Source organism: Chiloscyllium punctatum, chromosome 40 (assembly GCF_047496795.1).
Source record: "Chiloscyllium punctatum isolate Juve2018m chromosome 40, sChiPun1.3, whole genome shotgun sequence".
In the NCBI taxonomy this organism is placed as follows: domain Eukaryota; kingdom Metazoa; phylum Chordata; class Chondrichthyes; order Orectolobiformes; family Hemiscylliidae; genus Chiloscyllium; species Chiloscyllium punctatum.
Genome location: NC_092778.1, coordinates 52,604,189 through 52,629,287, shown reverse-complemented (window position 1 = coordinate 52,629,287; position 25,099 = coordinate 52,604,189). Strand labels below are relative to the sequence as shown.

At 40.0% G+C, this 25,099-nt stretch overlaps 1 protein-coding gene across 3 annotated transcripts in view; it reads left to right on the top strand.

Moving 5' to 3' along the window:
* Positions 1-25,099, top strand: part of cacna1ha (calcium channel, voltage-dependent, T type, alpha 1H subunit a) — a 274,075-nt gene that overhangs the window by 85,596 nt on the left and 163,380 nt on the right. For all 3 annotated transcript variants that reach the window (XM_072559908.1, XM_072559909.1, XM_072559907.1), the window contains exons 6-8: positions 3,739-3,831; positions 7,319-8,105; positions 17,437-17,828. In XM_072559908.1, the coding sequence (XP_072416009.1) occupies positions 3,739-3,831; positions 7,319-8,105; positions 17,437-17,828 (1,272 nt within the window). The remainder of the gene's footprint in view (positions 1-3,738; positions 3,832-7,318; positions 8,106-17,436; positions 17,829-25,099) is intronic.

Sequence of the window (25,099 nt, the reverse complement as noted above, 5' to 3'; positions counted from 1 at the left end):
GTGGCTGGCGGAAAGATGATAATTTTCACCAGAGAAATTGTAGATAGCCTCTCAGTATGATGTTAAGCAGCTTTAGGACTTGAGGGCTCATTTTTGGGTTGCATTAGCTGGATATGGGCAACAGCATTCTTGGTCTGTTAACTGGTAGAGGACACTGGTAAAGCAGTGGAAGGGCATAGAATGTTAGTCTGTGAGAGCACTTTCCTGGAGCAGCTCCTTGGAAATCTGCTGAGCACAAATTACTGTGGATAGTGAGGAGGTATGCCAGAGGGGTACATCAGGATATAGAGAATCTGGATACTTGGGCAGAGAAATGATAGTTGGAGTTTAATTCGGACAAATGTGAGGTGATGCATTTTGGAAGGTCTACTACGGGAGGGAAGTATATACAGTAAATGGCAAAAACCTAAGAAATATTAACATACATGAGGGATGTAGGCGTACAGATCCTCAGTTCTCACAACACAAGTGGATAAGGTGGTCAAACAGATGTATGGCATGCTTGCCTTCTGGAGTCATGGCATAGAGTATAAAATTGGCAGGTTGCCGCTGTAAAAACTTTAGTTAGACCACATTTGAAATATTGTGTACACTTCTGGTTGTCACACTACCAAAATAATATGGAGGCTTTGGAGAGGGTACAAAAGAGGTTTACCAGGATGTTGCCTGGTTTAGAGGTTATTAGCTATGAGGAGAGATTGGACAAACTTAGTTTGTTTTCACTTGAACATTGGAGGCTGAGGGGTGACCTGATAAGTGGTTTACAACACTGAGAGGTATGGATTGAATGGATAATTGGAATCTTTTTCCCAGGGTAGAAATGTCAGTTACTGGGGGACATAGGTTTACGGTAAAATTGGGAAATTTTAAAGCAAATGTGCGAGTTAAGTTTTTTACACAGTGGGTGGTAAGTGCTCAGAATATGCTGCCAGAAGACGCAGTGGAGGCAAGAACAATAGCAACATTTAAGAGGCATCTTGACAGATATACGAATAGGCAGGGAATAGAGGGATACTAACCACATAAAGGCAACATTTTTAGTTTATAAAGGTGTCATGTGTTGGTGCAGGCTTGGTGGGCTGAAGCACCTATCCTGTGCTGTATTGTTCTTTGTTCTTTATGGTCTAAACTTTCCATATGTCAAGACCTTTTCCTGCAACCAGTGAATATAAGCAGCAGTAGGGTGAGCCCTTTAAGTGTTTATGGACTTCAATTGGTGATGCGTTGCGGCAGCCATCTATGTGCCATTCCACCCAGGGATTAATCAAGTCAGAGATGAGAAGAATGCGGCTGTTAGAACCTGGCATTGTGTTGCTGCCCAATAAACCCTCAACTTGCCCTCAGCATTACCATGTGAGAGGATATTAAAATCTGCTTGCACTTCTCTCAACATCTTGGACTAAGGTCTTCAGTGCCCCACCAGAGAATCTCTTTTGTCCATGCCTCCATGCAATACTTTGCGATGCAGTGCTAACAGTTGTTGTGCCTTGAGAGCACTTTCCTCTTTAAGGTATGCCGATTGCCTTTTAAAACTTATAAACCAGTTGAACATTGCACTACCCATGCATGCTTGTGTGCTATTACTGGAAAGAGACTGTTTCCATTGGACATCAATTTAAGGTAGAACCAAAGCTGACATAAGGATAAATGTTTATATGCAGTGAACAGTTAGAATCTGAAGTAACTGACTTTGGTGGAGGAAAATTCAATCATGATTTTCAAAAGGTAATGTGATAGCCACCTGAAAAGAAGTGACTTTCTGTGTTGTTGGGATAAAGATAGGAGTGAGTAACTGTCTGAGTTGCTCTCATAGAGAGCCAGCATAGACAAGACAGGCCAAATAGTATTATTCTGTAACCTTTCTAGGATTCGATAAAGAGTGGTGCAGTGCATTGATCAAAACTACTTGCAATGTGCTTACTGTGCTGACTGGATCTTTTAATTACACCAAACAAAAGATTCGGTTTTAAAATCTCAAATCAGTTTTGCCAAGTGTAGAGATGTTCTTAGTTCAAATTTACAGGCTGGTGGAGCCTGTGAGAAGCCTCTGAGTTCATCTCCCCATTAATGTCTAGAATGGAACAATTTCAATTTGAACTGACAGTTTTCCATAATTCAATGTGCATTCACTCATTTAACTTGATCAGATTGTCAAGGAAGCTGCTAATTCAACTGTTTCTTGGTGTGAAACTGTTTATAAATTGAATTTTTTAATTAAGCAAACAAGTTTCCATTATATGTTTTAAATCAATACATCAGCCAGTAATTATGTAAGGGTGGGAAGGAAGGGAGGCAGGAGAGCATACTCACTTTTATGTTGCTATTTACTAGTTCGGTGAATTACACTGATGATATTTTCATAAACCAACTTAGTGCTGCGCATCTAGAAAGAGAAGTACAACTTCTTGGTAAAGTCTTCTCTCCCTATTAGCGAACCACATTTGAAAAACATTGCAAGAGTATCAGAGCAATTTTGACAACTATATATACTTTTCATTCAAATTTTTGTTTTGGCAATTTGTTCAGCAGGTTGTCGGGCTTTGTTGAGCTGTTTTAAGCTGTTAATGTGCATAAAACAGAAGCAAAGCAAATTTTAGGGTATTCCATTCATTTCTGCAGAGTTTCCACCATCATATGCTAAAAAAAGTTCTGTCAGGACTATATACTTATCACTATATACTTTCTGTTTGTATAGACATAGAGCTAGAAATATGCTTGTTAGATTTTTTTCGTGCAACCCCATGTTTTGGCCACTGCTGCTGTGGGCTGGTCCACCATGCGTGCATGCACAGAACCACAACACCTGTTTTGAAGTGTAGACATAGGAAAAGAGAGATTGGGTAAGAGGTAGTGGTTAAAAATGTGTTGCTGGAAAAGCGCAGTATGCCAGGCAGCATCAAAGGAACAGGAGAGTCGACATTTTGGGCATAAGCCCTTCTTCAGGAATGAGGAGGGTATGCCAAGCAGGCTAAGATAAAAGGTAGGGAGGAGGGACTTGGGGGAAGGGCGTTGGGAATACGATAGGTGGAAAGAGGTTAAGGTGACGGTGATAGGCTGGAGAGGGGGTGGGGGCGGAGAGGTCTGGAAGAAGATTGCAGGTCAAGAAGGCAGTGCTGAGTATCAGGGTTGGGACTGAGAAAAGGTGGGGGGAGGGGAAGTGAGAAAGCTGGAGAAATCTGCATTCATCCCTTGTCATTTATCTCTCCACTCTGCAGGCATCCTGCCTCTATTCCTGATGAAGGGCTTTTGCCCGAAACGTCGATTTTCCTGCTCCTCGGATGCTGCCTGACCTGCTGTGCTTTTCCAGTACCACTCTAACCTGGCCATAAATACAATCAGGCCTGTGCAGAACCCTGTCTTAAACAATATGGTGAAAATTATCACCTGACAGTAGCCTAAACAAAGTTTTGGCTGGCTGGAACCTAAACTATTACTACTGAACAGACTAAAAATGCCCTATTTATTAAAAAAACGATGAGAAATATAGATTACATTTTTAGATGATTTCATTTATATGTAAGTTTTCAAAATTAAGGTGAAAAATTGTGAGTATGCTCATTTAGTAAAATCAGTTGCAACTTTGAGTGAAGACAGAGATGTTTATTTGCCCAATACTTAAAATCCTTAGGTGTTATTTAATAGGAAAATACATTGGAATATACATCTTGAAATTATTTTTCAGTTATTACCATTCAAAATAAATTATAAAAATGTAATGTTTCTTTTCTTTCTCCCCAGGTTATTACCCTGGAAGGATGGGTAGACATCATGTATTATGTTATGGATGCACATTCTTTTTACAATTTTATATATTTTATACTGCTTATAATAGTAAGTATGTGCATTTTAAGAGCTTAAAAGTCAATGTTTCCTTTAGTAGTGAATATCTCCACTATATGCATTTATTAAAATATTACTTATTGGGATGGGTTTTCAAGTTACGCTATGGACTAGAAAATTTAGATAATTTTTATAGCATGTGGATAAAAGATAAAACAAGCTTGTTTGTTTTAATAGATAAATCAAGTAAAGGTTTTATTTGATTTATGAACAATATAGACAGAAATGTATCTTATGAATATAGAATTCATAGTAGTAGTAGTAGCTACAAATCTAGTAGTGCATGTTCTACATTGTTTTGCACCTTATTAACTCACCAGTTCAGAGGTATGTACTTCAGTAGAGCAGGTATGCCACTGTGAGGAAGCACATGAGTAATTCAGAGCACTGCTGAACACTAGCGGAACCAGTTGGAAGAGAAGGACCAGAGAATCGTTGCTCAAGGATGGTGCATCTTTCTGCCTAGCTGTTAGGTCATGCCCAAATTTCAAGAGAAGAATACATTTAAATGCTGATAAATTGTTGGGCTTATTGGAGATTTACCAGTAAGCATGGAGGAGTCCTGTGGTCATGTGAATGAAATGCTAAGTTCCATCAAGCATAACTTACAGACAGCCTTGACTAGAATTTGAGTGATGTCTGCAATGCTCTGCTTAAGCAGCTGCTATTCAGGCCTTATCCTGCAGCAGTGGGCATGATAACTTGATGAGCTTGCCAGGTAATGACAATGTCATTGCTGCCACAAAGGCTGTACAGCTGCAGATTCAAATGAATTATGGAGGCTCCAAGTATAATCTGAATAGAAGTCAGTTTGGCAAAGATGTTTTTCTCTCTTTTGTAGCAGAGGTTCCATACTACTCCTCCACCATAACTCACTATGACAATCCCAAGAATCAAAAGCAGGTTGGGCAAAGCAATTCTCAGAGTGGGAGATCATTCACAACCTGTAGAAAGACCATCTGTGATCCATGAATAAAAAGATCAGGGACCAACAGCATGAACTTGGCTCTCTTGGCAGTAGGAATTTATTTAGAAAAAGGCTTGTTGCTGCCCTCATGGATCCACCTGTCCATCGTCCTTCCCACCTATCCACTCCAATCTTTCACCGTCACCCCCATACCTGCATCTATCTATCGCCTTCCAAGCTACTCCGCCCCCCCCTTCCCCAATTCCTGGTGAGCTTGTGCCCAGGGCGTTAATTCTCCTGCTCATCAGATGCTGCCTGACCTGCTGTGCTTTTCTAGAGCTGCACTTTTCAACTCCTTTCATTGTAGGCCTCTTAAACTTGTTTTCTGTCCAGAACCTTTGATTAAGCCATTCTGTAGCCTCTTGACATGATGCAATTGCAAATTGTGACAAATTGGTAAATATGGACAAGAGAATTTATAGCTGGAATATAAAATGAGGACCATGTATACTTGAAAAAAATATGACCTCCAAATGTACATTGACATAGGAGATTGACCAGTATTGATCCACCAAAATATGGCCTTGCTGCATCAATCAAAAAAGTTAATTTTAGTCTTACACTTGTGCGTTATCAGTGTAAACGTGTTAATCTGTAAAATTATGTAAATAGCAACCTCAGGAGATTGATTGTCCTATTGATGGAATATAGAACAGTTAACTTCATGCTTTGCTCTAATTCAAATGAACACTGCTTGGCAGCATTTAAAAACTGATGGCAAATTAAAATGTGTTTTTGAGAGTATCCAATAGTTTGATTGGGAATTGATTTTAGTTAGACATAAATCATTTAGAATGTTTTCAGATGGGGGAGTCTTGTGTTTGCATCTGTAAAAGCATCCGTACAATTCTGGTCTCTTTCCTATCGGAAAGATGTTGTGTAACTTGAAAGGGTTCAGAAAAGATTTACAAGGATGTTGCCAGGGTTAAAGGATTTTAGCTTTAAGGAGAGACTGAACAGGCTGGGTCGGAGGGTGAGGGGTGACCTTATAGAGGTTTACAAAATCATGAGGGCATGGATAGGATAAATAGAGAAAGTCTTTTCCTTGGGGTGAGGGAGTCCAGAACTAGAGGGCATAGGTTTAGGGTGAGAGGGAAAAGATATAAAAGAGAACTAAGGGGCAACTTTTTCACAGAGGGTGGTACGGGTATGGAATGAGCTACCAGAGGAAGTGGTGGAGGCTGGTACAATTGCAACATTTAAAAGGCATTGGGATGGGTATATGAATAGGAAGGGTTTGGAGGGATATGGGCCGGGTGCTGGCAGGTGGGACTAGATTGGGTTGAGATATCTGGTCGGCATGGACGGGTTGGACCGAAGGGTCTGTTTCCATGCTGTACGTCGCTATGACTCTATGAACTCTTGAAGAGGCAGATGCACCCTGGATGCCCTGTAAAAGGGCAATACCACACTGTAGTGATAAGCATTTGATGGATTGTAGCACATATTTTTCCATGTCTCTTTGGCATGTTGAATGTTAATGAACAGAAAAACTAATTTGTAGGTGTAGATAATAAAAAGAATATGAGTACATATTTGGTTTTTATTTCTATTCAACATGTGATAAAATTCTTGCACGATTGGGGTTTGGGGATGGCAAGGAACATTCCTGTCTTATAACCTGAAGAACAGACACTATTTTTAGTAGTTGTTAAGGGTACATCTGTGCCTTTAAATATGCAGTCTTGCAATAAGATGTGAGAGGACCTATCACAATGAGTAGAGATTAAGTTTAAGAGCAACATTCCGAAACAAGTAACTGTCACACCAGTTTGAATGACCAGAGCCAAAATATCAGCTTGTGCCCTAAAGACAGCATTGGTGCCCCTTAAGATGGACAGCACCTGAAAGCAGGGATGACAAATGTTTTTGAATAGCAATTGGTCCCCACTCTGTGCTTAGCTAGGTAATCTGCAGATGGAGGCAGCAGGCACTTGTCTCCAAGTAATTTATATTGCTTTACTACCTTTTTGTCTGGCCACCTGAAAAGCCAAACAGAAAATTAACATTTGATGTTATTCCATCACAGAAATAAGACAATAGATTAACTTCAACTTTTGTATTTGGTTACATCAGGAAAATTAACTCTCTGTAAAGTTCTTGCATTGGAAAAAAATATTTCCTTTTTAAAGTTTCTTTCCCAACTTATTGAAGAGAGAATTGTTTGAAAGGCAGTATCCCAGTTATTGGACAATCCCATCTCCCACAAACATTAAGAAGCGTTAAGAGTTGATTTCTTTCAGTTATATTAATTTTAAAATATCACTTTAATATAATACTTCATACAATATTTATTATTAAGTAAAATCACTGATAATGTGGAAACTGAGATATTAAGTCTTTCTTGAGTCTGAGATGAGTTATTTTCTTAATGCCTGCATTACAACAAAACAAGATGATTTAATGAACACAATTGGAATGATTGCCAGTGCAGAAGGATGAACGTTTTTGCTGTCTTTGTGAATGTAAAATTGACGTTGTGTATTTATGTCCTTAAAAAAATTTCTTTAGGTCGGTTCATTCTTCATGATTAACTTGTGCCTGGTTGTCATAGCAACTCAGTTTTCAGAAACAAAGCAACGTGAAAACCAGTTAATGCAGGAGCAGCGAGCCCGCTTTCTTTCAAATGATAGCACAATTGCCAGTTTCTCAGAACCTGGAAGCCTCTATGAAGAGCTCCTTAAATACATTTGCCACCTCTTTAGAAAAGTGAAGCGGCGGACACTGCGCCTTTACAACATTTGGCAGAATAAACAACACAAGAAGGTCACCCCAAACAGTTCAAATGGTCAAGAGAGGAAATGGCAGAATAAAAGTCGTGTAAGGTCAATCCATCATTTAATTCATCACCATCATCATCATCATCATCATCATTACCATATCAGCAATGGTAATTCAAAGGCACAGCAGGGCAGTCCAGAACTTTGTGAAATGGAGATCAACTCGTTACAAGCTGGCAGTAAGCTTATGCTTCCTTCATCTGCACTAAACCATCAGAGTCCTTCTTCAGGTACTGAGTCCGTTCACAGTATTTACCATGCCGACTGCCACTTTGAAGGCCCACAAATGACATACAAGTCTTCCGCTACAACTAATGTTAAACTAATGACTGGCCTTACACATCATGGAGGCATGAACTATCCAACAATAGTTCCATCTGTGACTAGTAGAAGCAGCTGCACACCAAAACTAAAAGGCAACAGTAGCAGGAATACACCCATTACTGTGGGCAGAGGGAACCCAAACATGAACTTGGCAGATTCCTATGGCAAACTGCACCATTTTGTGGGAGAACACGGTAAGAAATATCACTGTTATTTTGCAATGATTCTTTAATAGTCTGTTCAAAATTAATTCTAATATGTTAAAAGCTGCTTGCAAATGCCACTTAATTTTACAAATGCACTGATATTTAAAATGCCTTAAACTGGAAAAATTAGAAGTTTAAGATTAACACATACCTCTGACTGATTACCTGGTTGTTAACTTGTTAGGGTGTTCCAAATGATGGATAGTTTTAGCAAACTTCAAGTTGCTTAGAATATATATAGTTTTAGTATATACCATTCTGGTTTTATGAATTTGGGTTATTATGTGTTTTGGATACAGGTTTAGTTAAAGATATGTAAGACCGGTGTGTTTTTTTATAATGATGACTACATTGAAGGATTAATAATTAGAATTCAGATCCTGACAATTTAAGTGATGATCAACAGTTTGCAACAGAATGGTCACTATACCTCAATAGTTTTGAACTACTTTTGGGCTAAATTTCTTAAGGCCTTGATTGCTTTATTAGCTGTGAATATTTTTACCACCAAGTCTAGCTATCATTTTCACTTTGCTAAAAATTAAACAAACAATCTGCAATTTACAAAACATCTCAAACATTATTGTACAAAATCTTTTTTACTGCAAAATCATTTCATTTATCAATTCAGAAAATTACTTAGTCTGTTTGCCCTTGGTAAACGAGAACACAAAACCAATACAAGGGTCCCTGATTTATGAGTATCCAACTTACAGATTTGAACTTACAAAAGTGATCCCATATAGGAGCATCATTTTAAATATCTGACAAAAGAACATTTCCTGTACTTACAAATGCCTACTTTTTATTGCCTTGCATACTGTTCCAACTCACATACAAATCGACTTGTGAATGGACTCAAGAACAGAACCCATTTGCAACCCAGAGGCTTACTGTATTAGCATGCTCAGAGCTTCCATTATGTGAGGTTATATAATTGTTGGCTGAGAAACTGGGATTAACTTGTCACTAATCTAGATGGAGAGCTTTTGTAGCTGTCATAAAGTTCAAAAGAAGAAATACTAGAATTTCAAGTTCAGTGCTGGGTTTGGACTTGACTTGAATTACTAGTCCTGAAATAAATTACTTATCAAAAAACCACTAAAACCGAAACAGACTGGACCATGTGTCAGGGTGGACAAGCCACAGCAATATTGACTCAGGAAAGACTTTGGTGCATCAGGGCAGAAGATCATGTTGTGGAATTGTTCAGAATTTGTAACATGAAAACAGACTCTCTATGTTAGGATTAGGACTATTAAATGTATGGAGGATGTATTCTATGTGCGTAGTCTGTCCACATAATCCTTTTATTTCTCTTTCCTTCAATCATCAGTTTTTAAATGTTTACATTTTCCCTGTCACGGGTTGAAATTCTGGAACTCCTTTCAAACAGAACTGTGGATGTCCCACACCCTAAAGACTGCAGCAGTTCAGTAACCAGTTCACTGCCACCTCCTGGTGAGCTCAGTTGGCTTGACCGCTGGTTTGTAATGCAGGTTAATGCAACAGTGGAATTCAATTCCTGCCTTAGCTGAGATTGCCACAAAGGATTCACCTTCTCAATCTCAACCCCTCACCTGAGGCATACTGACTCTCACATTAAACCACCACTTGTCATCTCCCTAATGAGAGAGCAACACTATGGTCTGGTAATACCATGGTGACTTTGCCTCATGGACAGTTAGGGATAAGCAATAAATGCAGTTATCCAGTCAGGATGTTCGTGTGCCATGAATGAAAAATGCAAGTATGATGTACTTTTTAACTCTGCTAGTTTGTTCAACAGGCTTACAATTCTATGTGAATAAAAGTCTTTCCATTCCTTTGTCATATCATCTTACATTTAATCTTATACATCTCTTAGACTGAGAGTCCAAAGTAGTCTGTTTTCATTTTCTCATCGTTTTAAACATGGGGAAAGTGAGGACTGCAGATGCTGGAGATCAGAGTCGAGAGTATGGTGCTGGAAAAGCACAGCAGGTCAGGCAGCATCCAAGGAGCAAGAGAATTGACATTTCATGCATAAGGAGAAAGTGAGGACTGCAGATGCTGGAGATCAGAGCTGAAAATGTGTTGCTGGAAAAGTGCAGCAGGTCAGGCAGCATCCAAGGAACAGGAGAATCAACGTTTCGGGCATAACTCGAAGTTTCGGGCATAAGCTGAAAGCCCTTCCTGAAGAAGGGCTTATGCCCGAAATGTCGATTCTCCTGTTCCTTGGATGCTGCCTGACTTGCTGTGCTTTTCCAGCAACACATTTTCAGCATTTCATGCATAAGCCCTTCATCAGGAATGAGAAGGGGTGATGAAGGGCTTGTGCCCGAAATGTCAATTCTCCTGCTCCTCGGATGCTGCCTGACCTGCTGTGCTTTTCCAGCACCATACTCTCGACCATCATCATTTTAAATATGTCAGTCAATGATTCTTGAATCTCCGAAGGCTAAAGGTTGTGTATATTGATTGATGTATCTCCCAAAAAATGTGAGAATTAACTATCTTTAGCATGTTCCATGCCTGATAGACCCCCAGAATTACAGAACGGTTACACTGCATAAGGAGGCTGTTCGCTCATCACATCTGCATAGGCTTACTGGATGAGCATTTGACTTAGTGCCATTCTCCTGTCTCCACCACACTTCCAGGCAGTGTGGTCCAGATCCTAACTCTTCGCTTTCTGAGAAACTTTTTCTGACATCACGTTTGCTCGTTTTGCAAATTATCGTAGTGTCCATGCTCTCGCATTCTTGATCCTTTTATGAGAGGTTGATTTTGAAAACCTCTATCAGACATCCTCTTAGCCCTCTCTTCAAGGAGAAGAGTGCCAACTTCTCCAGTATTATCTTCAGAACTGAAGTTTTTCATCCCTGAACCAATCACATAAACCTCTTCCACTTTCCCTGCATTGCGTTCATATCCTTCAAAAATGTGGTAGCCAAAACTGAAGTCTAATTAGTACCTTATACAGTTCAGTATAACTCCTGCTCTTGTATCTGAACCACTATTGACCAAGCCTAGAATGCTGTATGCTTTTTAACTACTCACTATACCTGTCCTGCCACATTTAGTTTTTTACTATCCTCCTCAAAGTTTGCAAGGTTTCCAGGTTTTGTGTATCATTTGAAATTATGCCCTGCACACCAGGTTCTAGATCATTAAAATTACTAAAAAGCATTGACCCCCATTAGTTTTCACTACAAACCTTCCTCCAGCTTGAAAAGTATTCATTAACCATTACTGTGTTTCCTGTCATTCTTGCCAATTTTGCATCCTTGTTGCTACAGTCCCATTTATTCCTTACGTTCAACTTTTTCTCCCAAGTCTGTTGTGTGGCACTGCATTGAACATCTTTGGACATCCACGTACATCACATCAACAGCATTACCTCATCGTCTCTCACTTCAAAAAGCTCCAGCAAGTTAGGTAAACATGACTTTCCCTTAAAGAAGCCATCCTAATCAACTCACATTTTCCACAAGACTGCATTCTGTGCCGAATAACTATATTCAAGAAGTTTTCCCACCACTTCAGTTAAATTAACTGGTCTTTAATTTCTGGGCTTAGTTTTACAAATTTTATTTTTAATAAAAGTGTTACATTTGCGATTGTTCAGTCCTCTGGAAGATTGAAAGCTTATTGCCAGTCCCACTGCAATTCCAGTCTCAATTCCTTCATTATTGTAGGATGCATCTGCATGCTTAGTTTTAGTGATTGCAAACATGGAGATAAAACATTTAGTTCCATTATCTAAAGCATTAATATATATTGTGAATAGCTGGGGGACAAGCACTGATTCCTGCAGTACCCCAGCAGTTGGTGACTGACACTTGGATAAAGATCTACTCTTATTTCCTGTCTGCAAATCAGTTCTCTGTCGATGTGGTACACTACCTCCAATGCACCTTAGTTTTTGTGTGCTATGTGAGACCTTATCAAAAGCTTTCTGTAAATACCTGTATCCTATTCAAAATTAGAATGCGTCCTGTTTAACAATTGGACCAACCATTCCCTTTGTGCTAGAAATGCTTAAGAGCTCGCACTCTGTTCGATTTGATTGAAGTAATGGAACTGTGATCTTCATGACTTACCAAAACTTCAATATCCTTTTGGGGCTAAACTTCAAACAAAGATGCCATGATTTCAGAGCTATTGATATTTAACAGCAGGGTGGAGGTATTCAGGTTCCCAGCCCATAAGACCATAAGACATTGGAGCAGAAATTAGGCCATTCAGCCCATTAAGTCTGCTCCGTCATTCAATCATGGCTGGTAAGTTCTTCAACCCCATTCTCCTGCTTTCTCCTTGTAACCCTTGATCCCCTTGATACTCAAGAATCTATCTATTTCACTCTTAAATATACTCAATGACCTGGCCTCCATAGCCTTCTGTGACAAAGAATTCCATAGATTCACCATTCTCTGCTGAAGAAGTTTCTCCTTATCTCCATTCTAAGAGATCTTCCCTTTACCGTAAGGCTGTGCCTTCAGGTCCTAGTCTCTCTTATGGAAACAGAAACACCTTCCCAGAATCTGTCTAGGCCTTTCAGTATTCTGTATGTTTCAATTAGGTTCCCCCCACCCCCACCCCCACCCCCCGTCCTTCTACGCTCCATCGAGTATAGATCTAGAATCCTCAAAAGTTCCTCATATGTTAAGCTTTTCATTTCTGAGATCGTTCTTGCCTTACGCGACTCTCTGTGTGGAGTTTGCACGTTCTCTCCGTGTCTGCGTGGGTTTCCTTCGGGTGCTCCGGTTTCCTCCCACAATCCAAAGATGTGCAGGTTAGGTGAATTGGCCATGCTAAATTGCCCGTAGGGTTAGGTGAAGGGGTAAATGTAGGGGAATGGGTCTGGGTGGGTACGCTTCGGCGGGTCGGTGTGGACTTGTTTGGGCCGAAGGGCCTGTTTCCACACTGTGCAGCACGGTGGCACAGTGGTTAGCACTGCTGCCTCACAGTGCCAAAGACCCGGGTTCAATTCCCGCCTCAGGCGACTGACTGTGTGGAGTTTGCACATTCTGCCCGTGTCTGCGTGGGTTTCCTCCGGGTGCTCCGGTTTCCTCCCACAGTCCAAAGATGTGCAGGTTAGGTGGATCGGTTGTGCTAAATTGCCCATAGTGTTAGGTTAGGGGTATGGGTGGGTTGCGCTTCGGCGGGTCGGTGTGGACTTGTTGGGTCGAAGGGCCTGTTTCCACACTGTAAGTAATCTATAAGTAATCTAATCTAATCTAATCAAGAACCTTCTCTGAACACACTCCAAGGCCAGTAGATCCTTCCTGAGATATGGGACCCAAGACTGTGCACAATACTCCAAATGTGGTCTGACCAGAGCCTTATAGACTCTCAGAAGTACATCCCTGCTCTTATATTCAAGTCCTCTCAAAATAAATGCCATAATTGCATTTGCCTTCCTAAATACTGATTCAACCTGCAAGTTTACCTTGAGAGAATCCTAGACTAGAACTCCCAGGTCCTTTACACTTCAGACTTATGAATTTTCTCCCCATTTAGAAAATAGTCTATCCCTCTATTCTTCCTACCAAAGTGTGTGATCTCACACTTTCCCATGTTGTGCTCCATCTGCTACTTCTTTGCACACTCTCCTAACCTGTCCAAATCCTTCTGTAGCCTTCCCACCTCCACAATGCTACCTGTCCTTCTACCTATCTTTGTATCGTCTGAAAACTTAGACAGAAAGCCCTCAGTTCCTTCATCTAGATTGTTAATGTATAAAGTGAAAAGTGGTGGCCCAGCACTGAGCCTTGCGAAACACCTCTTGTCACCGGCTGCCACCCTCAGAAGGACCCTTTTATTGCCACTCTGTGCTTTCTGCCAGCCAGTCAGACTCCTATCCATGCTAGCATCTTGCCTCTAATACCATGGGCTCTTATCTTACTCAGTAACCTCCTGTGTGGCACCTTGTCAAAAGCCTTCTTGAAGTTCAGGTAGATAACATATATTGGCTCTCCTTGGTCTAATCTGCTGGTTACTTCCTCAAAGAATTCGAGAAAATTTGTCAGGCATGACCTCCCCTTGATGAAACCATGCTGACTTTGCCCTATTTTACCATACACTACCAAGTATTCAGCAATCTCATCCTTCACAACGGATTCCAGGGTATTACCCATGACCAAGATTAGGTTAATCAGTCTGTGATTTTCCATCTTTTGCTATACTCACTTTTTAAACAGAGGTGTCACATTAGCAATTTTCCAGTCCTCTGGAACTCTTCCTGATTCTAGTAATTTTCGCCCATCTGATGCCTCTTACATATGAACCGCAACCTTTTAAAAAAATTTTATTTTTCTTCGTTTAAGTTGTGAATCGAATTAACCTTTCCTTCTTTCTGCGGCTGTGGTTGTGAAGAGATTTGCGGGGAAGTGTTGAGCGCCAGATCCAGTCCTTCCTTGTGGCCAAGGTGGTCACAGCTTAAGCAACTGTACCAGTGTCAATGAATTGGGGTACATTCTTTCCTTCTGATGTTGTGGTGGTGTCTGCAATGCCGACAGAGTGAGTGATCTTTTGGTCCTCGGGAGTTAATTTGGATGCTCAGTCGATTCTTGGAAGTTAAGATGGAAATCCTGGTCCTTAAGAGTTGGGACAATCTCTTGGCTATGATGGTGGCTGGAATATTGGCAGCAATGAGGCGGCTATGGCAGAGGAAACATCTGGGTTCAGTCAGCGGTGGTTCAGGCTGCTTCAGCATGCTTCCTCCTTGGTGTTGCGGCCTCAGGGACTGCTTTGGCAGTTGCATGGTGTAGCAGTAGCCCATAGTCACTTAGGAAATCAAGATGCTGTGTATGGAACAAAAAATGAAATTTGTCCTAATTTTGTATGATTTATTCATTTTTCGAAATTGTGTTATTAGAATGGCACTGACTTTTGGTGACTTACATGCATTTTACTATATTTTCATAAATACATATAACAATAACTAACTATTATTACTATTAAGTGAAATAAATTGGAGTCCTCCTGTTCATTCCTAGGATTTGTACTCCAAACTAAGATGTCATTTTAATAATAACCTCTCACACTATAGTCATATCTGCAAAACCAATCATAAGGCTATTTTTAAAGAATGTTAGGAGGTTTGTTATGAGATTTCTTTTTTCTGATTATTAGAATTCTCTAATCTTTTTAAACCATTTGCATGGGGAAATGACTAATTGGACTAATTTTATGTCTCTAACTTCTTATTCAGTATCTGTTGTTTAATTAATAAGTTACCACCTTCAGGTTGTTGCTAAACACATGACAAGTTTATTTATACCACATTCCCAGCATCAAGAAGATCAGGCTGGACCAACACTTGGAACAGTTATTAAATCAGTCTGTATTAACATAATATCAAAGCATTGTAATTAATTTGAAAATCGATGTATCGACATGAATTTCAACACAAGATTTGAAAGTATAGATGTAAAGGCATAGGAAATAAAATGGAAATGTAAATTAATGTTGAAGGAGAGAATAGAAACAAAGTGAAAAAATGAATTCAAATTTTTTAAAACACTGTCTTGGAAAGCAGGACAGCTTTAACTATCATTTATAGAATGGAACCATGGTTAAAAAGGTCAAAGAAATAAGAAATTTGACTGTTTGCTGAAAGCCAGTAACTGAGAAATAGTGTTAAGCCTAGCTCCCTGAAGTAAACCAATTTTGCAATCGTCAGCTATATTATTGCCCAGATTTGTAATCATTATTCATATATAGAACCAATTAGTTCTTCATTGGAACATCCCACTGGAAGCAATTTAAGATGATGTACAAAATGCTGGATCAATCTTAAATAGGTTGATTATGACCTGAAGGTGCACCTGTTTCCAGTGTTTTGAACTGAAGCCGTATTCAAGTTCTACTATCTTCCCATGAAAAATCAGTTGGGCCTTCACTGTGACTTTAGATTATTGACGTTTCTTCTTCCACAACCCATGATATATTGCTTCTGAATTACCGTCACAAGGTGTGAATGTTCTGAAGTTAGACGATTTGGGGGAAAGAATGCCGCCCTACACTGTCTGTGAAATTTTAAACCTGCATATTTATGAATAGGTTTACAATCTTGACATGCATATGTGTAGATTAAATCTTCCAACTTTTATAATATTTATCTTTTAAACCTTCCTTGCAAAAGCCCTAGACATAAATGCTGTCTTCCATTGAGAAAACTGTTTAGTGTCATACTGCTTGTACATACAAAACGATATGGTGAGATAGTCTACCTATGCTTAATTGTTGTGTGTATGTTTCATTTGGTCAATCAGTAGATGTGTGTAGATATAAATCATCAATGTCTAGGAAAACCAGGTTCTGGAGTAGAGTGGTGCTGGAAAAGCACAGCAGTTCAGGCAGCATCCGAGGTGCAGGAAAATCGACATTTTGGATGCTGCCTGAACTGCTGTGCTTTTCCAGCACCACTCTACTCCAGAATCTGGTTTCCAGCATCTGCAGTCAAGAATCTAACGTGGTCCAAATTTTACCAAATTCAATTCTGCAGTTAGTAAACCTAAACTAGGCTGACGAAATAAGATATTTGACCATTTATTGAAAATTACAATGGATAATTACTTACTCCACAGCCAAAATTATGGTTTAATCTTTAGAAGGGCTAATGCCATTTTTTTTTTAACTAAAACAATGGGTTATGAGACCAAATGGCATCCTTTACCGCTTTTGCCTAATAGAAGGTAGTTTTGTAAAGAAACGGTGGTTATATTGATTTTTTGTTTCTATCTTTCATAGTTAAAAAGTTCCCACATAATATTCAGAGATACAATAAAATAAAAAAAAATGTTTTATTCATGTTCATCACCATGGTTATGGTTATTCTAGCCACTTAGAAGGACTTGCTTAAATTTTCATCAATATTGACTTCTCTTTAATTGAATCCAAAGATAAAGGTAGATATAGTTTGAATATAAAAATGTTGACTTCATATTTTTAATTCAGCAGATTTAATAATTAAATGACTATTGAAACGTATCTTAAGGAATTTTAACAATTGCAATTTATGTTGATTTTGTTGCAGTATTTGATTAACCTTTGGCTTTTTTGCTTTGACATGTAAATGGAATCATAGTCAATCATACTTGCTCAATTAGTAATCTGAATTAGCTATGTCATTACTCCATAATACTAAATGAATGCAAATAGCATACATTAAATAAATCAATATCTCATGTCAAAAATAACAGTCTAAAAGAGTTGCAAGACCATCTTCAAAAATAAAAAATATTCTTATTGAGGTTTTAGGTAAGAGGTAGCCACAAATAATATATATTTGCTGCATCCTAATATCTTTGTTTGGATATCTTTATTGAAGGAATCTTTCAAGCTGCAAGCAAGTTGTCAGGACTCAATGTGTCATGTTCCACACCCAATGCACAGGCTGGTATTTTGACTTGTGACCTCCAGAACTGCCCTTATTGTGCTCATGCTTTGGAAAATCCAGACCTGGAGCTCAGCGATTCAGAAAGTTGCGACTCCGATGCTGATTGTGTGTACGAATTTACGCAAGACATCACTCAAGGTGATCAGAGAGATCAGAGACACAAGAACAAACATAAACCAAAAGAAAAGAATAAATTAATCCTGCTATGTACACTAATCTCTGAAAAAATGAAAAGAATTGTAGGAAGTAAATACTTTAACCGTGGAATTATGATTGCCATTCTGATCAATACACTGAGTATGGGTATTGAATACCATGAACAGGTAAGTGTCAATAATTAATGTTTTTTTTCTATCTGGTGACTGGAATTTCTTGTAAAAAAATGATTTGCACCTAATGTTTTCTGACCTGGCTATGGCTTTGTATTATATTGCTTGACAAGCCTCAAAAGCTAATTGGACAAATGCAATCCATTTATTATTTGATTAAACATGATTTACAATTAAAGGTTAATTTATTGACGTACAGATACTGCTGAAACTTCATGATGTGACATTTACAGTGAGCTGTGGAGCTAAGGTTTAAAATTAACTGTCTATATGAATATCACTGGTAGTCATGTATTGATTTAAGTCCTACTGATTTGCAACATGAGAGGAATTAGAATTTGTTGACACAAGCCTGTTATCATAAGCAGCCTACTTAAGAGCATAGAGAAAGGTTTGAAGTAGGCAGTCCTGCTTTACTGTCAGCTAAATGTATTATTTTATGAATGATGTTAACTGTTATGAGAATTGAGGAGGGTTACGGTGAAAAGAATACATTTGGACAACAATTCTTGAATGCTGTCGTCAATAAGATTTGGCAGCAGGCTTCAGCGAAATGAATTCCTATTGGTAATACCTTGTAATCTGTAAGTCATTTGGGCTTTTGAATGACAAATCAATTTTCTTTACAAACTTAAGTTTCATAAAGCAGTCCTTATAAGGATTTCCTTTTATGGAGGTTTAGTCTGAGATGTACATTGAGATGTACAGCATGGAAACAGATCCTTCAGTCCAACTCGTCCATGATGACCAGATATCCTAAATTAATCTAGTCCCATTTCCTAGTATGTAGGCCATATCCCTGTAAACCTTCCTATTCATGTACCCTTTCAGATGCCTTTTAAATGTTGTAATTGTACCATTGTCCATTACCTCCATGGAAGCTTATTCCATATACACACTATCCTCTATATGAAAAAGTTGCCCCTTAGGTCTCTTTTAAATCTTTTCCTCTCTCACCTTAAATCTATGCCCTCTAGTTTTGGACTCCCTATCCTGGGGCAAAAGACCTTGGCTATTCACCCTATTCATGCCCCTCATGATTTTATAAATCTCGATAAGGTCACCCCTTAGCCTCCGATGCTCGGGGAAATTAGCCCCAACCTATTCAGCTTCTCCCTATAGCTCAAAACCTCCAGCCCTGGCAACATCCTTGTAGATCTTTTCTGAACACCTTCAACTTTCACAACATCTTTCTAATACCAGAGAAACCAGAATTGAACGCAGTACTCCAAAAGTGGCCTAACTAATGTCCTGTCCAGCCGCAACATGGCCTTGCAGCACCTACACACAATGCATTGACCAATAAAGGCAAGTGTACCAAATGCCTTTTTCATGACCCTGGGCTGAAAGTGTGTTGCTGGAAAAGCGCAGCAGGTCAGGCAGCATCCAAGGAGCAGGAGAATCGACGTTTCGGGCATGAGCCCTTTTTCATGACCCTGTCTACCTGTGACTCCACTTTCAAGGAATGATGAATCTCCTTCGCTGTACACTACATCACCAAGTTTGGTGTCATCTGCAAACTTACTAACTGTACCTCCTATATTCACATCCAAATCATTTATATTAATGACAGAAAGCAATGGACTCAGCACCGCTCCTTGCGCACACCACTGGTCACAGGCTTCTAGTCTGAACAGCAACCCTCCACCACCACTCTCTGTCTTTTATCTTCAAGCAAATTTTGTATCTAAATGGCTAGCTCCTGTATTGCATGGGATCTAACCTTGCTAACCAGTTTATCATATGGAACCTTTCAAACATCTTACTGAAGTCGCTATTGACAACGTCCATCCCTCTGCTTTCATCAATCTTCTTTGTCAGTTCTTTAAAAAACTCAGTCAAAATTGACACAAATAGCACTTGCCCATGGTCAAGGAAAAGTTTGTGCTAGCAAGAGGTTATAAATAATGAATCCACTATAGTTGAACTCAGAGGGTCTGTGGTCAGGCACAAAGCCCAGAAGATGAGACGGATTTAGAGGGGTCCATGGAATATAGGGAACATAGGAAACATGGGGCTTGAGCAATGTTCCTTGGCTCCCATTTTCCTTCTGTCATGCTGTTCAAAATGTGCTTGAACACAACCGCATCATTCAATTTTGTCAGCAAACAATACTGAACTTCAGTTCTCATAAGGATTCAAGAAAGGTCAGAGGTGCAACATGAATGAGGGTTGGTATGGTGACTCAGTGTTAGCACTGCTGTCCCAAGGCGCCAGGGACCTGCGTTCGATTCCAACCTTGGGTGACTATGTGGAGTTTGCACTTTCTTCCTGTGTCTGCATGTGTTTCCACCTGGTTCTCTGGTTTCCTAGGAGAAGGTGAGGACTGCAGATGCTGTGGTTTCCTCCCACAGTTCAAAGATGTGGAGGTTAGGTGGATTAGCCATGCTAGTGGGGGTAGGAAGATAGGAGAGGGGCTGGGTCTTGGTGGGATGCTGTTCAGAAGGCATGATGTACCAAATGGCCTCTTTCTGCACTATAAGAATCCATGATTCATTGTTGTTCCACTGCTCAACTGAGCCTGGATTTGATGTCCATGACCTCATCCAAGTCTTGGCCAGCATTATATAATAATGTGAAGCAAAAATAATAACGATACATTTTAAGTTGAGTAGCTAATTTTTACATTAAAAGAAGCCCTTTTGTCGTACAGGGAGAGTTGATAGATAACATTGTAGAAGTCTTCAGAAACTAAGTAATTCAGAATTCCTGGATTAAATGATGTAGTGTAGAACAGGAGTTGAAAATGAACAGCAGCATCTTATGAGATTTGTGGCAGAATTGGATGACAAGTCCAGTGTGGCCTACATTAATGATGAGAGCAATTTGCACCATGTTTTAATGTTTTTGACAGGTGATGCAACAAGCTTCTCACTAGACAGCAGCAATTGCCAATTAAGGGAAATTATTTCTTGTTAAACATCTCGTTGACAGCCCAACTTGCCTCATTAATGTACAGTTTTTTTATCATAATAAATGTGCCAAACAAGTTGGATGTCAAGAATTCTCATTGTGGAAATCAGAGTGGATATCTGGTGCCTTCAGCTTGCCGTTCGTTCTAAAAGAGCTCCAAATATCAGGGTCGAGAGTGTGGTGCTGGAAAAGCACAGCAGGTCAGGCAGCATCTGAGGAGCAGTAGAATTGATGGTTCAGGCAAAAGCCCTTTATCAGGAATGAGGCCTCATTCCTGATGAAGGGCTTTTGCCTGAAATGTCGATTCTCCTGCTCTTCAGATGCTGCCTGACCTGCTGTGCTTTTCCAGTTCCACACTCTTGACTCTAATGTCCAGCATCTGCAGTCCTCATTTTCACCTATCAAAATTTCAGGATACACTCCGTGGGCACTGTTCACAAGTATTCCCACAACCACAGATGCCAGCTTCTAAGACACATTTCCAATCCTCTTGCAGGATGCTTCTGAACTTCAGTACTACATCTCAGTCTACACTGGCAGCTATCATAGTGATGCTGCGGCAAGGAGGCTTTGCACTGAGGGACCAGCACTGAGCCCATAGTTTGGGCAAGACTGCATCTCTGGATTCTTTGCTCGCTCTCATAGTGCTCTTCTGAGTTAAAGCATCCCGGCCTTGCATTGCCATGTCTTGCCTTTGTGTGCATTCTTTCTCTCTCAGGCTGAGCTATCATGCTCATATTACTTCTGTTTTGCCATACCGTTTAGTGTGGACACAAAGCCAGGAAGCTTGTCATAGTTGTCAGCAAGCCTCAGTCAAGTTAAGGGCTTGGCCTTTACTCAGTGGGTCCTGACAAAGTAAGCTAAAGGCAGCCTCTGATACCAATCCATGACCTTGGACACGGTCAGTCCATGGTGGTCAGTGTCAGGATGCTGTCCAAATTAGGGATGAGGAGCCAAATGCCAGGCTGCCCACCACCCATCCTGAATCTTTTTGCCATACCTGGGGCTGTTTTTCTCCTGGAATGAGAGAGAGGCAGATATTTAGGGTGATGAAAGTTGGTGACACAGCTGTTACCTATCGTGCAGGTGGGCAGCTGTCCTGAGCAAGTGGATAAGCAGTGCAGACAGCACTGTTTGTGGTGTTGGGGGTTGGGGTGGATTATGGGGTGAGTGAGGGAAAATGTTGAAGGAAAAGTGAGGGTGATAGAATATACGCCTTGTTTGAAGTGTGTGTAGTATCAGAGAAAGCATGTGTGTGAAGTGGCAGAGGGAAGATAGTGGCACTTACACTGGCAGTATGGAGAAAGTTATTGATCTCCTTCCTCCCCAGCTATTCATTCCTTCAGATGCCTGAGACTGCTCCACCCTGTGTGGCAACAGTGGGCCAGACTGGCATAGTTTGGTGTTGTGACCTCCACTATTGGTCTGGAGAAGAGAAAGTCTTGCCTTTGCATCACCCTTCTAGCAGGTGGACCTTCATTTTCCTGCTTGCAAAGCAGAACGCTGATTTACCCCATCTGTCACGAACAGGGCAAATACCAGGAACCTGGCAAGGCAGTATCAGACTGACCATGTTTGTCTGGGTGTACAACTGGCCTCTAAAATGGCATAGGTGAAAGAAGTGTTGGTTAGTACCAGCATATCCTGGCACTGATGAGTTCTGTGGTAAGATGGGGCGAGAATCAGATATTGGGATACCAAAGGGTGGGATAGTAGGTAATGAGGTGAGTTTGTTAAGATACAGCAAGAAAACCTACCAGGCCTTGTAGCAAAAAAATCCCTCCAGAAAACTCAACATGACTTGTACTTGGCCAAAAATAAGTAATATTCAGCCCAAAGTATCTAAATTAATCACACAATAAAGCAAATTGTGCTTGCTGTCTGCATACAACATTCTTCATCACAGACACTAATTCATATCTGACATTCAGCAAAAAGATTTGGTCACACTTCGAGGATTCACATCCATTATTAGTGCATTAGCATTTGTTAGTCACAATTTCATTTGAGATAACCCTTTGTGTTTGACATTTGAAATGGTTCTTTTAGTGTTCAAGTACATTTTAAGCAGAGAACAATGAAGGATAATTGATTAATTGTGCTATTAAGAAAACATTTTCTGGTAATTAAATTTTATGGTAATTGTATTATGATTTGACAAGTTGTTTTAATAAAGTATTGCACAGTTTTTCATAACTGATTAATAACATTGCCAGAATTTTACCAGCCCTAGGGAACAGGTTGGGAATTATAAGTGCTGGAAAAATGGTGTCAAAAGATATCCAGGAAGTTGCTATCATTATGACACAGCTAGGCAGATTGGCCACTCTCCACTGCTTCACACTTCACGGCCATGAAGCGGGATGGGGTCATGGAGGGCACTGCAATATCAGGAGACATTGAGTGAAACCTGGAAGTAGCTTCCTTGCATATTCTAGGCATTTCTGTTCCTTTTTGTTTGCTTCATGACCCATGGAGAAGCCCTACTGACAATGACTGCCCCCTAGGTAACAAAGATGCTTAATGATTTCCCACATCCTCACACTCCGATTACCAAGACCTGCCTGTCAAGCTATCACTGACATTCCCTAATCCAGTTAAGCAACACTTGAGGGTGGCTGGCCATTATGTGTTGTAAATGTGCAGCTGCAGCTTGAACATAGAGTCATACAGGCTGGAAGCAGACTCTTTGGTCCAACTACGCCACGTTGACCATGTTCCCAAATTAAAGTAGTCCTACTTGCCTGCATTTGGCCCATATCCTCCCCAAACCTTTCCTATTCATGTACTTATCCAAATGACTTTTGAACATTGTAACTATACCCCCATTCACCACTCCCTGTGGCAATTCATTTCACGTACAAACCATTCTCTTTGTAAAAATGTTGCCCTCTGATGTCCTTGCCAGGCTTCTCCATATAGTCTTTCTTAATAAAGGTACAACATTAGCCACTCTCCAGTCCTCTGGCACATCACATAGGTGATACAAATAACTCTGCTCGGGGCCCTGCAATTTCTTCCCAAACTTCCCACAGTGTCCTGGGATACACTTGATCAGGTCTTGAAGATTTATTTTTTCTAAAACCCCCAGCACTTCCTCTTCTGTTCTGTGAACTGTTTTCAAAACATTGATATTTGGATCGCTAGCCTCCCTTTCTTTCTCCATATTAAAAATTGACATGAAATATTCATTTACTATCACTCCCATCTCCTGAGGTTCAAAACATAGATGACCTCTTTGATCTTTGAGGGACCCTAATCTCTCCCTAATTGCTCTTTTGCTGTTAATATACATATAGGATCTCTTTGGATTATCTTTAACCTTATCTGCCTCATATCCCTTTTATGCCCTCCTAATTTCCCTCTGAAGAATGCCCATGCACCCTTTATACTCTTTAAGGGATTCATTTGATCCCAGTTGTCTGCATCTAATACTTGACTCTTCCTTATTCTTGACCAGAACCTCAATATCTTTATTCACCCATTGTTCCCTACAGTTACCAGCCTTACCCTTCACTCTAACAGCAACATAATGCTTCTGAACTTTTGTTTTCACACTTTGAAAGTGTCCCACTTGTTAGTTGTCCCTTTACTTGCAAAGGTCTATTCCAATTAACTTTTGAAAGTTACTGTCTCATACCATTTTAAATTTGCCTTAGTCCAATTAAAAACTTTAATATTTATGGAAGGCCTATCCTTTTTCCATAACTATTTTAAAACCAATAGAAGTATGGTCACTACTCCCTAAGTGTTCCCCTACTAACACTTCAGTCACTTTTTTGAAGAAGTAACGAAGAGGATTGATAAGGGCAGAATGGGGGATGTGATCTAAATGTACTTTAGTAAAGCATTCGACAAGGTTCCTCATGGTGATTGATTAGCATGGTTAAATCATATTGAATTCAGGAAGAACTAGCCATTTCAATACAGAACTAGTTCGAAGGTAGAAGACAGAGGGTGGTGTTGGAGAATTGCTTTTCAGATTGGATGCCTTAAAAGGAATCTGGATGGGTAAATGAATAGGAAGGGTTGAGAGGGATATGGGCCAAATGCTGGCAAATGGGACTAGATTAACTTAGGATACCTGGTTGGCATGGATGAGTTGGACCAAAGGGTTGTCTCCATGCTGTACAACTTCATGATTCTATGACTTGCCTTGCCTTATTTCCCAAGAGAAGGTCAAGCTTTGCTCCTTACCTGGTAACCTGGTAAGTACATTTACATCCAAGCCTGTAACACTATGGCAGTCCCAGTCAGTTAGGAAAATTAAAATCCCTTATTGTTACAGCAATATTAATCTTACATATGTCTGAAATCTATTGCCAGTCCTGTCCTTCCCTCAGTTTCTGTAA